This window comes from Eptatretus burgeri, chromosome 6, assembly GCF_056783735.1.
Source record: "Eptatretus burgeri isolate ZD-2024b chromosome 6, Ebu_testis_v1, whole genome shotgun sequence".
Classification (NCBI taxonomy): domain Eukaryota; kingdom Metazoa; phylum Chordata; class Myxini; order Myxiniformes; family Myxinidae; genus Eptatretus; species Eptatretus burgeri.
This window is the reverse complement of record NC_140966.1, coordinates 45373942-45391441: the sequence shown is the minus strand read 5'-3', so window position 1 is coordinate 45391441 and position 17500 is coordinate 45373942. Positions and strand designations below refer to the sequence as shown.

General features: G+C 42.6%; 1 protein-coding gene across 6 annotated transcripts in view; it reads left to right on the top strand.

Annotated features, from left to right (window-relative positions):
• LOC147024670 (uncharacterized) overlaps nt 1-17500 on the top strand; it is a 114182-nt gene that overhangs the window by 4645 nt on the left and 92037 nt on the right. For all 6 annotated transcript variants that reach the window (XR_015059137.1, XM_085884799.1, XM_085884800.1 and 3 more), the window contains exons 2-5: nt 1-90; nt 425-541; nt 765-881; nt 1227-2288. The exon at nt 1-90 is cut by the window's left edge. Coding sequence is in view for 5 of the 6 variants with exons in the window: in XM_085884799.1 (XP_085740925.1) it covers nt 1-90; nt 425-541; nt 765-881; nt 1227-2288 (1386 nt within the window). In the remaining variant the exon portion in view is untranslated. The remainder of the gene's footprint in view (nt 91-424; nt 542-764; nt 882-1226; nt 2289-17500) is intronic.

The window sequence follows — 17500 nt, the reverse complement described above, 5'->3', positions numbered from 1 at the left end:
TCAGGGAAGCACAGCGGAGCGGTCGCGTTGCTTCGCCATGCGGGCAGACGAACGTACCAGCCTCGCGCCTCCCTGCTTTCAAACAATCCGGTAAAGGACACGGTGCGGATTACAGTGGCTTGACAGAGACGATCTTATCAATCATCTTATTGTGCTTGTATCGTGAATATTTACATCTTGTTTAATATCATTATTCTCACTTTTCATCAAATACTTCCTGAAACAATGATTTCTGAGTTTTTAACCGAGGTTCCTCAGACAACTAGAGAAGGGGGGGGGGGGACAAAAGCTGTTCAACTCTCTCTTCCATCCATTATTTTTTCTGCTTTGCCCTCCCAAATGTAAGATGGAGAAACATTTTGGTTGAAACTCAGACAAATGCGACCTCCTTTCCTTATGTGCCCATCTTCTCTTTCTCTTTCAGCGAGTCCTGGTTCATGTCCCCCTCCTGCCTATATTGGCAGCTTTCTTACACTCCCTCCATCAGCTAGTTCAGCTCACCCCTCATTGGCTCAACTATGGACTAACCCACCACGTGAAGGTGAACCACAAATGGACTGTACCATTAAAGTGTGTTGGTAGCATGACGGGGCTTGATGTAAATGCAGGAGATTTGGCTTGTTTCACGATGAGAAGTTTTTGAACCGCGTCAGTAGACGTAAAATGATGTACCGCTCACTGATACTTTATTGACAACTAAGATTCAATGAAAGGATGAACAAGTCACCTCTTTTTTTTGAACAACCTGCTCCCCATCCTATCAGGATACCCCTGTTTTGCGGGAGGAATCTTCCCATCAGGTTTGCCTGTCGAGCGGCTTAAAGCTACGAGCCCCCTGGTTTCCCAGCTGCCGTCTTCTCGAGTTTATGATGACCACAAGGGTAGGTTGTGTATATATATATATATATATATATATATATATATATATATATATATATATATATATATATATATATATATATATATATATATATATATATATATATACAAACATACATACATATATACATATGAATCTTTCAGACAACGTTATTTTTGTCTATCCACTTGCTTGTTAAGCTGTGGATGTCATGAAAAATTCTGTAGATTTGTGAGTCTGGGAATTTCACTTCTGAAAACCTTTCACAAGTGGCATTGGTGAAACCTAAACTGCATTCTTTGCATTCTTCTCATTCCTTTCACCCTTTCCTTCTCTGAATCCTTTCCCTTCTCCTATACTTACACAGACATCCAAGCAAGTTTGGCCCTCTCTCCATTCATGTCTGCAGACCTTGCTTCTCGTCCACAGTGCTCATTCCCTGCAGGTTCTGGCACGACTGCATCATCGTCGTGTGGTTCCAGAATGCAGTCTTGGGACATGGGTGCACCAGGGCGAGTGCCAAGCAGATCCAGATCAAATGGGGTAACAACCTGGGGATCAGAGCGGGGAAGCCGTAGGTCAGAGGCCATCTGTGAGAATGTTGGCTTGTTGGATTTATCTAGGCCTCATGGGGAGGCAAAGCTGAAGATGGGCCTGGCGAGGCCTGGTCAGACCAGTCCAGCACAGGTAGTTGGTGGACAAAGATTGGAAAGGACCACACAAGATGAAATACGACCAAAGCAAGGGCCAAGCAGCCGGTCCGAGAGACCTGCAGCACCATCACAATCTTGCAACTTATTGCATGGCCTGGCAGGATCAGGTCCTGGATGGGATCGAGCTGCACGATCGGACGAGAAAAAAGGGGCGGAGGCTGAAAGAGAATGTCGGCATGATGTTCGAGGCAATGAGGTCAGCCAAAGTTCTCGAACGGCCGAAATGGACCGCTTGCAACTGCCCAAGTCTCGACAGACTGGGGCTCAAGATTTTGGTCGTCCTCCGGAGCATGGGAAACATTGCCAGGGGTCGGAGGAGTCGTGGACCGGGCAAGATGGGGAGCGCTGGATGCAAATTGGTAATGAATCAAGACGGGGAGGGGTCTGGCCACCGCAGCTGTTGTTTAGTGATGCTCCTGATCATAAAGGCCTGTTCCATTATGACGAGTCAAGGATCACAGCTCGTGGACCTTTTGGAGGATTGGCCCAAATTCGAGCCGGAGAACCTGGTGGTTTGGTGAGTACTGGAGTTGATGGGGTTTTGAGAGGTGCTGGAGAAGGACCTGGAGTAGAAAGCCGCAACCCTCCTGTGGGGATAGCCGTTGCTGTTGCACGACGAGAAATAGGAGGATCGAGGCCTGGAGCAGCACAGCTCGGAGTGAGACAGAGTCCAAATTCAGGAACACCAGGTGCAAGAGACACAGGGACACGGAAAGGTAGGTGTTTTCAGCGTGTTTGAATGCTGATCTGTTGTTTTTCTGCAAAATCAAGTTTCGTGGTCATGATGGTGTACTTCCTGCTCTCCTTTCTTCCATCCTTCTTTAAGCTCCCCCCTGCCTTTATTTCACTTTAATAAACCACCTAACCCCCTCCTCTTCTATAAATGTTTTATTTTGTTGATCCGTACTTTTAAATAGCTGTATTGTTGCTGATAAAATTCTCAGGGATGATAGATCATCTAATTTGTTGTCATTGAAATACCCCTATTCCAACAAACTTACACTTCAGGAGTGGTTTTTTTTCTATAGTAGATTAAAGATATTCACATCTGATGTACCATACTCTGTTACAGAGCACCGGTACTGCCAAAGCGGTTTCTTGGCAAGGGTTAGGCTGGGTGGTTTGCCGTTACCTTCCCAGCAGTAGTTAAGGCAGGAATTTGGAATTTGTTCATGTTACCGGCAATAGCTCACCCACTCTTCACGAAAGGCACCATGGGTCATGGCATCTTTACTCATGCCAGGGGACAGGACACCCAGTTTAACATCCAAGGGACAACACACACACACATACACACACACACACACACACACACACACACACACACACACACACACACACACACACACACACACACACACACACACACACTGATGAATCATCCTGTCTGTGAAACACAAGGATGACAGTTTATAGCGGGGCCAAGGTTTGAACCCAGGTTAGACAGCTTGGAGGCAAGTGTGCACACCTCAAGGCAATTCTGCTACACTGTTATTTGCATTTGAATACATAATTCATTTCTGGAAGACCAAAACCTAAAATATGCCGGTTGAAATCATTACCAAGGTACTATAATAGTGGTACAGTTCCCTCTCCCCAACACCCCCAACCCCTGCTCACCACATACATACTCAGCCCTCCCAATTAGATGAGGGTAACATTTGGGAAGTCCATCAGAGTATTGATACACAAGTGCCTATTCGTTTCCAAAGGTACTGTGGGATTTTTTTATGTCCACAAATAAGTGATAGCTGTTGGGATTGGCTATTCGATGCCTCAATCCAAGTCACCGCATGATCAAAGATGTGCCTTCGCTGGCATGACACTAAAGACAACAGTCATTAATAATAAAGACATCAGAATCTAAAGAAAACATGACCAGTACTTTGATGTGTATGGGTATGGAAACTGTGAAACGATGATGCTGTTTTTATAACCAATTTTTATTTAGTTCAGGCATGTTGGTTTTTGACACGTCAGAACATATACCCTCATTATCATCTTGACAGAATTTCAAATAGTGTTGCAATGATTCTGAATGTTTGAGCCACTAATCGTAGGACTCGCATGAAAGCCCAGAGGTACGCTTACTCGCCTTAGAGCTGTCTTGCTTGGGTTCGAATCTCAGCCCAGCTATAAACTGTCACCCTGATGTTTCACATGCGGGGCGACACATTCATGTATGTGCTGTCCATCGGAAGGACGTTAAGCCAGACGACCTGTCTGCCAGCACTGTTTGTTAGTTGATGGCAAATATGCCACAGTGTCTTTGTTAAAGGGTACGTGAGTTATCTCCGGCACCTTGAAGAAATTCCAAATTCCTGCCATGACAAACCATGAAGCATAAATAACCCTTGCCAAGAGACTCTTCAGCAGCACCGGCACTGTCAAAAGTATGGTATGTTTATGATAATAACAGTAAGTGTACTAAGGGCTATAGTACATAACTTATTATGCAAAAATGATGGAATGTTTGCCCCACTTCTCCTCCAGTATCTTTATTTACTCCACCCCACCACCACCCTCATTTGCTCTTACATCCTCATATGTTCCCTTTTCTTTCCTTCCTCACTTCACTCATTACCCTCCCTTTTCTCAATCTTATTTTCTCTCATTCTACTCCACCCCCAGCTCCTTACATGTGCAATATGTTAATGGCCGCTTACTTTCCTTCATATCCCTCTGTAATGGAATTCCTTGTTTGTCTCACTCCGCTCCTCTGTATGCCTTAGAAAAATCAGGAGGCCCATTTATTACCTATGACTCTCAGCCACATGTTGTTTGCATCAAGTTTTCTACACTTGTCGAGTCATGCAGTGAATGGGTTAAAGAAGTATTTTTGGTCAAGTTTCTTCTTTTGGCAAGCGACTGTTGGAAAACATGTGCCTTTGCCATGTAAAGTAATACTCATTCCTGCTCACGATTAGAACCCTTCAGTGCATGCATTGGAACCCTTCAAAATACTTCGGATATTATAACATTTTGCTTCTATATTCATACAAAAATAACTGACAAATGGGGGGGGAAAAAAAAGATATCAAAATCAACCGATGCGATTAAATGAAACCACCCCAGGCCCGTTTATAGTCCAACGTCAGCAATCAATCCGACTCAGCCAGAATGGTCGATGAGGCCACCGGAGATGGCAGCAAAGCATTTATGCATTAAGCATCCTGACGAGCTCGTTTCTAGGAATTACATCACATGTAAAAATAACTCACCTTTTTTTCACGTACTCACTATCGCTGTAATCTAGCAAGATAATCATGCTCTTTCAAGGCAAGAGGGAGTTTCATGCCCCTTGGGAACATGTGATGAAATTTGGGAATGTTGTACTTGCACTTTTTTTTTTATCTTCCTGGTCGAGAGGTCGACCCGACTCCTCGTAGTGAGCTAAATGGTAAGCTTGATCGTTGAGGAAAGTAAAGGATGGATGTTCCAACCTGTAAAATCTCTTTGGCTTCTTTGGACGCCAACATGAAGTTGTCCCACTGCTGATGTCGTGAAGTGTTGGCCCACCACTCCAACAGTTGCCCCATTGCTTGCTCTCTCTGACTCTCTCTCTCTCTCTCTCTCTCTCTCTCTCTCTCTCTCTCTCTCTCTCTCTCTCTCTCTCTTTCTCTCTCTCTCTCTCTCTCTCTCTCTCTCTCTCTCTCTCTCTCTCTCTCTCTCTCTCTCTCTCTCTCTCTCTCTCTCTCTCTCTCTCTCTCTCTCTCTCTCTCTCTCTCTCTCTCTCTCTCTCTCTCTCTCTCTCTCTCTCTCTCTCTCTCTCTCTCTCTCTCTCTCTCTCTCTCTCTCTCTCTCTCTCTCTCTCTCTCTCTCTCTCTCTCTCTCTCTCTCTCTCTCTCTCTCTCTCTCTCTCTCTCTCTCTCTCTCTCTCTCTCTCTCTCTCTCTCTCTCTCTCTCTCTCTCTCTCTCTCTCTTTCTCTGTCATTGCCCTTTTATCCTCCATCACATCGCTCTTCCATGAGTCTCAATTTTGTTTATAAATAAGTGCTTTCATTTAATGACACCCAAATTCATGTCAAAATCATACAAAAATATTTAACTTGGTGTCTGTCTGTCTGTTTCTGTATGTCTGTGGCTGATGCATTTGGTCCTTACTTATGCAGTCTCAACCAAACTCGCCAGGGGGACTAAGGGTCATAAGACAAAGGTTGTAGCTACCCGGTTTGCTACCCCCCCTTCAGGGGTTCCGAATGTGGATTCTCAATGTAAATGTGCACTGTGTAGCGCCGCTTTCTGCAGTGATGGGAGAGGGTATTGCGAGTGACGCTGCAAAAACCCTTAATTGCACCACAAGTAAGAGGCCTTCGACTTACTTTTGCAATCGCTTTGCCTATGTCATTTCAGACTCTGCTGCAAATAATCTGGAAGAATTCCCATATTTTATTGCCTTTTACGCCTTACAAAATGCAATGTTAGGGTGTATAGATAGCAGCTTGAGCGTTGTTCCATGTTATTGTGGTGTTTTTTTTTTCCAAGGTGGCTTCCAATAACAATAGTAAGAACAACAACAATAATAATAATTTCATGTTTACAATATTGCCATTATTACAAAATAATAACACTATTAAAAATAATATTAACAACAACAACAGACACAAAAATAGGACCACAGGACCTGTCGCTTATCTGGGCCCTGTCCTCATGTTGTAACCCAAATTTGGTAACATTCTGACTAGTGAGTTTGGAGAGGAAGATTTTTGAAGGAATTTCCACGATTTTCCCAAAAATGTACTAAGTCCGCCAAATCGAAATAATAACAATAAAAAATAGGTTAGTTGTCGCCGGTACCATGGCTAAATTCCAAATTCCTGTCCTAATCTTTGTCGAACGTCAGGGCCGCCCAGGCGGTTTATGAAAGACATGGACAAAAATTTTCCCCTGCCAACCCCACAAGAACGTCGGAATAATTGTGGCCGTCAAAGAAGAATAAGAGGAATAGTAATAATAATTGGCAATAATAATAACAAGGATAATAATAACATGCCGCTCCCTTCGGGAGCGAGTGTCTCGGGTAACACAAATTGGCCAGTTAGGATGCATTTCAAAAGCGTTTCACATCAACAAGTGCTCCCTCTTGTGGTGATTCTAAACTTATTTCCAGGAAGCAAATGATTGCAGGGACCTGACAATGATATCGACAATCATTCAATATCATTCTCGGCTCCTGTTGCTCTGCACACTGTGGGTTTGTGGAAATCAGTTGACACAATTTATGCAAATATAATCAGTGTATTGAAAAAGATTAGGTAGATCATGTTATATTTTGTTTTCAACACACTCTCTCCTCTGTGCCCTCACAAGCAATGCTCGTCCTTCTCACTCCAACCCATTTTTACTCCTTCCTATGTGCAAGCTTATGTTTCACATTGCAGGTCCTTTCCTTTCCTATCCTTTCATATGTGGCATTTGCTGCTGGTTGAACCATATTGCTAGGAGCGTGACTGCTGCTGATATAGTGCCCCTGTCTGCTCCTGTCGGTTAGAGCAGGAATTTGGCCAAGGTGCCTGCAACAGCTCACCCAATCTTCGTAAAGGACAAGGTAGGATCTTCAACATCTACCAACTAATGCCAGCAGATGGGATACTAGTTTAACATCCATCTGATGGATGTCACGCATTGATACCTCACCCTACCTGCGAAACACCGGTTGACAGTTTATAAGTGGGTTGAGATACAAACCAATGGTAGACAGCTCAGAGACAATTGTGCATACTCTCCCGGTCAAAAGTTTTACAACACCCCCATTTTTCCGGTTTTTACTGAAATTTAAGCAGTTCAAGTCCAGTGAATAGTCTGAAATGGTACAAAGCTAAGCGGTAAACTGCAAGAGGTTTAAACAAGCTCAAATGAGCTAAGATCCTCATCCTTTTAATGATGACGTCATAAAAACGAATATGACGTCATTGTGATGCATCAGGTATGCGATAAATTATCTGTGCTAATGCCCGGCTTGATTCCCGCAAACAAAATTCAAACAGCTTGCCTAGTTTCGGAGATAATGGTGCAGGCGATTTCCATTAGCGGCGATATTATGACGTCAACTTTTTTTCTAGGAAGAATTTCTAAAATCAGAGATGGTTACTGCCTGCGCGTGGGGTTTCTACATATACATGGCAAGTTTCACGAACATCCGATGAAAATTCTGGGTTGTGAAACAAAGAATGTCAAAAAATAGGAATGACGTCATAAAATTGATATGACGTCATAGTGATGTATCATATGTGCGGTAATTAATCTCTGCTAATGCCCTGTTCGAATCCCACAAACAGAATTCAAAAAGCTTGCCTAGTTTCAGAGATAATTTTTTAGACGATTTCCATTAGCGGAGATATTTTGATGTCATAACTTTTTTTCTAGGAGGAATTTTCTAAATTGGAGAAGGTTACGGTCTGCGCAGGGAATTTTTACATATACAGTATATGCCAAGTTTCAGGAAGTTTCGATGAAAACTGTAGGCTGTGAAACAAAAAAGTCCACAAGAAGAAGATGAAGAACAACAACGCGAGTAAGACTTAGAAATCCTCCACGAGGATCTAAAAAAATGTTTAGGTTCCCAAAAACTGAAAAATAATGTAAATTTCAGAGTTGTTAAAAAAAGGCCCTTTTCAGGGAACAAGTAATGGGTTAGCAACTGCAGCTGTTCTGCAGCAATGGAAGTAAATTAAACCTTGAAAGTTGATGCAAACAATTCCTACAGGTGTCCCAACTTTTGTTGATTAGTTACAAACCCTCTGTCTGTATAAAATCAGTGTTGGAACAGACTGTGTTGCTACACCCTCTGAAGCATTATTTGGACAATATTACCCTGCAGGAAGTAGTATATTACTATCATAATGGCGAGAAAAAGACAATTAACAAAGGAAGACAGACAGACCATTATAACCCTTAAAAGTGAAGGTCTTTCCTTTAGAGAAATTGCAAAGAAGCCAAGGTGTCAGTGAGTACAGTTTCCTGCACCATCAAAAGGCACTTGGAAACTGGAGGAAACTCCAACAGGAAGAGGTCTGGCAGAGCCAAAGCCACAACACAATCAGAAGACAAGTTTCTGAGAGTCAACAGCTTGCGTGATAGGCGGCTCACAGGACAGCAGCTTCAAGCACAGCTTAACACTGGTCAAAGTAACGAAGTCTCAGTTTCAACTGTGAAGAGAAGACTTTGAGCTGCAGGTTTGACAGGTCGAGTGGTGGTAAGAAAGCCATTGCTAAGATGGCAAAATAAGAAAAAGAGGTTTGCCTGGGCCATGAAGCACCACCAGTGGACTACTGAAAACTGGAAGAAGGTCTTATGGACTGATAAATCAGAATTTGAAATCTTCGGTTCATCACGCAGGGTGTTTGTACGCTGTTGAGTAGGTGAAAGGATGGCTCCTCAGTGTGTGACACCAACTGTCAAACATGGAGGAGGAAGCGTGATGATCTGGGGCTCTTTTGCTGGACCCAGAGTCGGCGACTTGCACAGAGTGACTGTCACCCTGATCCAAAAGGGCTATAACAGCATTTTGCAGCGCCATGCAATATCCTCTGGTCTATGCCTCGTTGGTCAGGCGTTCATCCTACAGCAAGATAACGACCCAAAACATACCTCCAGGCTATGTCAGAACTACCTTAGAAGAAAAGAACAAGATGGTAAGCTTCAAATCATGGAATGGCCAGCACAGCCTCCAGACTTAAACCCCATTGAGCTGGTTTGGGATGAACTGGACAGAAGGGTGAAAGCAAAGCAACCTACAAGTACAACACATTTGTGGAAACTTCTGCAACAGTGTTGGGAAGAACTTTCCGAACAATATTTGATTTCCATTGTAGAAAGAATGCCACGAGTATGTTCAGCTTTTGTATCTGCAAAAGGTGGCTACTTGAGTCAAAAATTTAGATTAAATTTTGTTCAACAAAACGATTCCATGATTTTTTTTATCTGCAATTGTTTATTTGTTCTCTGCTTTAATTTCAGAGTGCATTGAAATTTTAAACTGCTTAAATTTCAGTAAAAACTGGAAAAAATGGGGGTGTTCTAAAACTTTGACCGGTAGAGTACCTCGAGGCTATCCTGCCAGCACACATTGCAGATAATAGTATTAGACTGTATACTGTCACATACTGTTTGTTACACCTTTGCCACTTCACTAATGTGGGTCCAACCTCCCGCTTTCAACATCTCTATAATCTATCACCGTTCGAACCCACAATGTGGATGAGCAAATTAATGCAGTTGAGTCATGCACCTGCCCCGGGAAGTGTGTCTTCTGATTTTCAAAAACCAGCGGGTGGTGTTGCCAACCTAATTTAACACGCTCTATGAAGAAGAGGATTAATGTTGACATTATGAGGCCCCACCCCCTCCTCCTTTCAGGTCTCCCTCCTGTCCTCCCCACATGAACCCCTGCTTGGCATATTGATGAGCTTTATTTTTGAGTCTGCAAGGTCAAATCCAATTGAAACCAATTTTATCATTAATGAAACATTGATGTAACAAATAGAAGGAATGTAAAGGGTATAAATAATTTAATCAAATTTCCTCTTTTGTGATGGAAGGGGTATGATTGGTCTTGCTCGTGAAGGCCATTGTCGATCTGCTTTGGCTGACAGGTAGAACGATGGATCGAATGAACAGAATGTTGAGTGAGGAATACTAACCGGTAACCATCGTGGGAAGGAAGGAGAAGCTGACGTTCCGGGTGTTGAACCGACTTTGACACAGGGCGAAACATCAGCTTGTCTTTGCTTCTGATGGTGGTTGGCATACCTCGATTAACCTTCTGTTAATTTCATCCATTTTATGATGATTTGACCTCAACGACCTGGGCCAAATTTTAACTACCCATGCATGAGTCCAGTGGAAAATTTACTGTTCACTGCTGACTGATCTTATTTTTAATTGGTCAAAACTCCCAAGATGGGGTTAGTATTTAGCTGATAGGTAATCATTCTGAGACTGTGCATGTGCGTGTGGAGTGCAGAGAGGGTTGTGTACATGTGTGCATGCACATATGTGTATGTGTGTGTGTGTGTGTGTGTGTGTGTGTGTTGTGTGTGCGTGTGTGTGTGTGTGTGTGTGTGTTTTCTAGTGTTTATTCGATGCAACTTTATTTGAAACTTTTTTTTTGAAAACCCCACCTAGTTGCATGCTGTGCGACCACAATACCTTCCTTAGATTATGATGATTTTTCCTCTTTCTCATACAATATCCAGATAAAAGTGGCCAAAGTACATTCGAAGATTTGCAATAAATTATCAGTGTGGTCAAGCTTTGGTCATTGAGGTGGCTAAGGAAGATGTTGGAAATCCTCGTCATGCTCCGCAAATCAATCGTGGGGGTCCATTGTGCTCAATGAATGGTGGCATTGTCATCATTGCTGTCATGGTTGTAAAAAGAGCATTAACAAATAATATTGGTCTTCAACAATGGCAGGAATGCGAATATCCTTGCAAGATTTTAATACACTCTTTCATGGGGCAACTCGGGCCTGAGCCTTGAAAAGACTCCCCTGACCAAAGTTTACCTCCACCCATGTGTAAAGTGGAAACAACGCAGTAAAAGATTCCAAAGCGAACTTGCCTTTGAGCTTTCTATTCTGGGTTTGATTCCTGACGCGCCTATAAACCGTCGATTGGTGAAGCCTCGGCCAGGCGTTGCTTCACAAAGCATATTATTGAATTGATAATATTCTGGGTGTCCCATGTGCTATCATTATTGATGGATGTTAAGATCATACAGTGTATTTCAATGAATAAATTCCAAATTCTTGCCCCGACTCTGGTGCCCGGCTGGTGTGATGATGATGATGATGATGATGATGATGATGATGATGAGGAGTCAATTATTAACAAGATGAAATGCATGAGACACCACTTTTATGAAAACAACGTTTTTTGAACGGGTCTCTCAGTATGCACTGGGTGCGGCTTTCATGGACACTTAGACTTAAGGCTGTTAAACGCCTGAATTTGCTCTTTAATCATTATAGCAACTGCTTGCTTGGTGCGGTGGATGATTGAAAAATGTTGAACTATGTGTTCGTCTAAATTGATGTTTAGTTCATTGTGCAATAATTATTAAAGTTTCTGCTCAACACAAACAGGATTGAGGAAAGTATAAATAAGATTGCATATAAATATGAGAATGAACATGAGATCATGGCTATAGCTCTCATTTTAACTGACTGGAGTGAAGAATGGGATTGTTTAGACTTTGGACACATCATTGTATTCATACTTCCCATTAACTTATGACCGCTGCCCCGGAAGGTGAAGGATGTTATGTTTTCACCGCCTTCTGTCTGTTTGTTTGTTATTTGCAAAATCTAAGATTTTTTAAGTATATTGGTCAGTCGATTTTGTTATTCTGTCTGTCTGTCCCCTACAGGTCACAACTTTAAACCAATCTTCACAAAACTACATCACACGGAAGAGTTTGTTATAAGGAAGAAGCCTATTTTTTTTTTTTTTTGAGGTCAAAAAGTCAACATAGGCCAAAAGTCAACAACTGAGGTTGTATTTCTAAAATCCTCAATTTTCATCCCATTGATTTGAAATTTGAAGAGAATTTATATTTCAGGTCACTCAATTCAACCAACCAATTATTTTTGAGGTCAACATGGACCAAAAGGTCAACAACTAAGGTGGTATTTCTAAAATCCTCAATTTTCATCCGATTGACTTGAAATTTTAAGTGGACATATAATGCAGGTCCCTGAATTCAACCAGCCAATTATTTTTGAGGTCAACATAGGCCAAAGGTCAACAACTATGGTGGTATTTCTGAAATCCTCAATTTTCATCCGATTGACTTGAAATTTTAAGAGGATTTATATTTCAGGTCATTGACTTCAACCACAAATTATTTTTTTGTCAAATTTGTTTGATGGATTTTGTAAGTATCGTGCACTGCACGATGTCTTCTTGTTTGTCTGTCTGTCTATGCAGAATATCTCAAAAAGTTGTGGATGGATCCGGGTGAAATTTGGTGTGTTACAAGGACGAACTGATTATATTTTGGTGAAGTACTGGATCTGGATCTGACCACTAGAATTTTAAAAGTGATTTTCCACCATTGAGAGATTGTGCCAAAAACGATATATAGCATATTATTTCAAAAATGTATTGGGCCCAATATGTTCTTGTGGATCAGGTATTACGTGGCGGAGGTAAGCGCTCTACCGAGTGCCGTTATAGTTTTGTATGCAGCAGATGCCTGGTGTTAGCATCATTTGCTGACGTGTTAGCATCACAACAGCAGTGCTGCTGATGCAGTGCCACCTGTAGGTAAGAGAAGGCAATAGCTCGCTTACTCTTTTGGAAGAACACCAAGAAATCTTTAATATTCCACCAACTAATGCTGACAGAAGGTTCTCCCAGTTCAACGTCCATCTGAAGGACCACACGCACATTGTTGAATTGCCCTTGCCTGTGAAATACCAGCTTGATAGTTTGTAACTGGATTGAGATTCAAACCCAGGCTAGACAGCTCAGAGGTGAGTGCGCATACCTCTCGGCTATTCTGCCAGCTTTGCCCATGAACACTTAAATTAGTCTAACATGCACTACAACAGATGACATTGACGTGGAAATGTTATGGCCATTTATTCATTACAAATGCTTTGATGGAAAATTTGTTGCAACCCCCACAAAGTTTAATCTCCATCAAACCACATATTCGTGAGGGAGTTAGACCTGTTTTTTGAACGCGTCACTCAGCACACTTTGGGTGCTGCTTTCTTGGACACTTTGTTCATGTCGGCATTGTCTCTAGAGGAGGAGATTGGGACCATACTCCGTGCAGAGCGTTGGTGCTGCTTAAGCAGTCTCCTTGGCTATTGGGCACAATCCTGGATGGATCACCACTCCGAGACAGTATACCAGCATGCTGGCACTCATTTTTCCGACCTCGGAAGTAAACCCCACCTGGTATTAATTCAACAGCTGAGCGGGATTTGAACTCAGGACCCTAAGATCCAAAGCCCGCCACCCTAACCATTAAGCCAACGCCAGGCATATTGTCCCGAGGCCTCTTTCGAAAAAAACAAAACAAATGTTAATGAGTAGGCGAATGGACTGAGAGAGCGAGATTAAAATTATAGTCACGGAATAAATAGTTGAGTTGAAGAAAGTGTGTGGCCCCTTGGGTCTGGAAATGGGAATAGGGGTGGAATTGGCAGGAGGCACAAAGACCATGGTGGAATACTTAAAGGCTGTCAGCTTGTATTATTCAAGTAATCTGTTGCGTCCAACTCTTAGCTGCTGTGATCCATAAAGTAATGTTTGAACTCTTTTGATGGTTTGAAAGGAAGTGTGACCCAATTTACCTTCGGCGCCTTTCATTACCTGGCAAATGGAAGATAGAGCCTATCTTTTGGTTATGAGGATTTGATTTGAAGAATATCATGGTAGGAGAGAGAGGTTGTGCAGTTCATTCACAAGTTGAAGAAGGCAAAGACATCTCTAACTCCTTTTAGATCTGATGTACCCATACTCTGTATTCGAGAACGATGGTTCTGCCTTAGCAGTTTCTTGGCCCGTGGTCATACTGGTCAGTTTACCATCCCTCTCCCAGAAGTAGTTAGGGCAGGATTTTGTAATTTGTTCAGTGTGCCGGCAATTGCTCGCCTACTCTTCGCGAAGGACCTTTAACGTCCACCAACTAATGCCGGCAGACAGGACACCCGGTTTAACGTCCATCCGAGGGACGCACACACATTGGTGAATAGCCCTGCCTGTGAAACACTAAGATGACGGTTTATAGCTGGGTCAGGATTCAAACCCAGGATAGAGAGCTTAGAGGTGAGTGTGCTCACCTCTAGTTCATCCTGCCAGTCCCCCTAAAAGAATCAGTTGCAAATTGCCTGAAGGTACTTGTATTACACAAGTCGGAAGATTTGTCTGTACTAAGTGAAAGAATGTGTTTATGTCTTACTCAAAGTGTGGGGAAAATTGCTCATACATTCCAAAGGAAGAAGAAGCAAATAGTTCCGTTAGACTCGAACAATACTTATGCTTAATTTAAAGTCTCCGATTTCCTTGACATTTTTGGCTGCTTACCTAATAGCTAGACTTACTTATGACTCATAACTCCCGAGGTAACACATCAAATCAAAAGGGAGGAGTTCCTAGTTCTTTGGTGTCGCTTAACTTGGCTGCAAATGCCATAGTTCCGTATATGCTGATTCAGGCTGAACTGCAATACTTTTGGATTCCCAGCAGGAACAAGTCTACCAGCGGAGTATGGCATTGTGTCCATATTATGTGTGCAAAATAGTATAATTGTTCACTTGGCTATTTTTTGGATACAAAGTGAAGGCTCATAGAAGAGTAAGAACACAGAATGGATCAGGACACAACAGTACAAGAGGAAGAGCAGAAAGAATGGTGAAATACTGATAGTGGGGCCGAGGGACAAGATAGATGGAAATGGACACAAAGGGGTGCGAGTAAGAATGAGGGGTACGGGAGGTCGCAGGGGTGGACAGGATGGATACAAGAGCAAGCTATCAGGAAGGAAAAACTGGAAATTTGGAAGACAGTGGGTTTGGAAGGGGGAGGGTTAACTAGAGTAGAAAATATCATGGTTTCGGATGAGGGATGAACTCAGATGGTGGTGAACAGCTGTCTTGAAGACTTCGAGAGAAGGATGATTTTGAAGAGAATGGAGAAGTTTGTTCCTCAGGCAGGAAAGCAGTGTTTCTGGATTTTAGGAGTTTCACCAGAAGGGCTTTGCTGGTGGACCATGTGCACCCTGCAGAAACAGAGGACCATGTGCGCACCTGATTTTAGGGAAGCAGATGGAAAACGACCTGGGGAAAGTGATAGGGTGAAAAGGGCAGAAAGAGGATGTGCAAGAGCAACAGAGCAGGTTTTTAGGACTCATGAGCTGATGCTGTTTGGTCCAGTTGCAGAATCAGTCAAAGGTTGCCAGAAACCTCTCCACCTTCTCAGGTGCAAAAAGAGTCCAGGAGAAGTATGGTGTGACTGGGTGAGGTTGGAACAGAGAGAGAGAGAGAGAGAGAGAGAGAGAGAGAGAGAGAGAGAGAGAGAGAGAGAGAGAGAGAGATATATAGATATAGATATAGATATAGATATAGATATAGATATAGATATAGATATAGATATAGATATAGATATAGATATAGATATAGATATATAGATACAGATTTTAGGGACACAATATTTTGAGGCAAACACAGAATTGAGATATTCAGCCTTCTCATGAGCAGAGTCAGCTGTGGTGCCATTTAAAAAAGAGTAAAGGGATGGAAGGGGAGCATACTCCAGAGACAGACATAACAAGGTGCCATCAGGTTTTAGAGTAGGGAAACCAGTTTTACAGTTCATTCTTGAGGTTGAACAGATATTGTTTTCTGGCTCTCCTGAGTGTGGACACACACACACACACACACACACACACACACCTGTTGCGGGCTTTGTGGAATAATCTGAGATTGCCTTCATTCGGGTTTGCCTTCCAGGAAAAGAAAGTCGGTTCTTTCAAGGCGAATGCCTCACCAGAGGATTCAGTGTACCATGGGCAGGAGGATAAGTATGATGACTGAAGACGAGAGAGGATGAATCCGTGCATCAGGGAGAGCAGATTTCTGTGGAAGAATATTCTCTTGAATGCTTTGTACATTTTATCCCCCTGCTTGTTAACTCATCTAATCTTCCTTTTTCTCTCTTGTTCTCTGAACTCCTGATCATTTTCTCAAAGTTATCTGAATATATACTCTCCTTCCCCTTTTGTCATGGGATATTATTGCTCCCACGACAATTCATGACCGTTTCATAGCTGAGAATTTACCATGAACAGCTTGCTGCTTGCTTGCTTGCTCACAGAATCAATATGTAGATGCCCTTGTTTTGGTAAATTAATAATGCGATCTTTCTTCATGCTAATACATGAAGAAAGTCACTGCTCATCACGAATCACTGCTCATCACGAATCATCATGATTCACGAATCACTGCTCATCTTCACTCTTTCATTCCTCTTTTTCCCGCCTTTGGAATCAACTTCCTCACTCTATTCTTTCCCATTCTTCCCTCCAGGCTTTCAAAACAGCTGTTCACCACCACCTCTTATCTTCCCCCATCCAAATCCTCGATCTTTTCTACCCCCGATAATCCACCCAAGCCCACTTCCTTCAATTCTCCTGCTTTCCTTCCTGAAAGTCCCTGTAATGTCCATCTTCTCCTCGCCATGTTCCCCGTCCCATCCCCATCCCTCTCCCTTCCACAGTTCACCTGTGTCTGTTCCCCAATGTTTTGTCCCTTCCACTCCCGCCCCTCTTGTCTCATGCCCCCTTGCTGTGAGTTGTGTGTTAGCTCTCATACGAGCCTCGACCAAGGTATACAAAAAAAAAAAAAAAAAAAATCCACATCACATGCTGTCAAATGGTGGAACATAACATTGCAATGAGCTGCACAATTGATCCGGTTCGGTTTGGAAATGTCAGTATTTATTGTAGAGCAGCTGATGCAACCAATTATGGCCTTTGGTATGACTTGATGTTGGTTGAAAGAATCTGATTATATTACTGGCATTAATATTGAGCTAGCACTAGTGGAAGAGTATTTGCTGCAGGAAGTTCAAGGTAATGGAAAGCAGATGTTTGGTGTTGTAGAGAAGAGGGTTTAAGAAATGGACCTTCTTTGACTGAAGGCATTTTAACCATAAAGAAATAGACTGTTACGAGGACTATATATTCTTCATATCAGACAGACAGCAATGTTTGGGGGATGACTACAAAGGAAAGGAATGTTTGAAAGCCATCAAGGGAAGTGAGCTACCAGAAATATTCAAGTTGTGTCTCGGAGCTATGTTATGATAAATTGGAAGCAGCCCTGCCTTGTTCTGTGGAATATATGTGATGTCGCATGTTGATATGCATCTTGGCCTTTCGTGAGGAGTCGTACCTCCACAGAAACCAATAG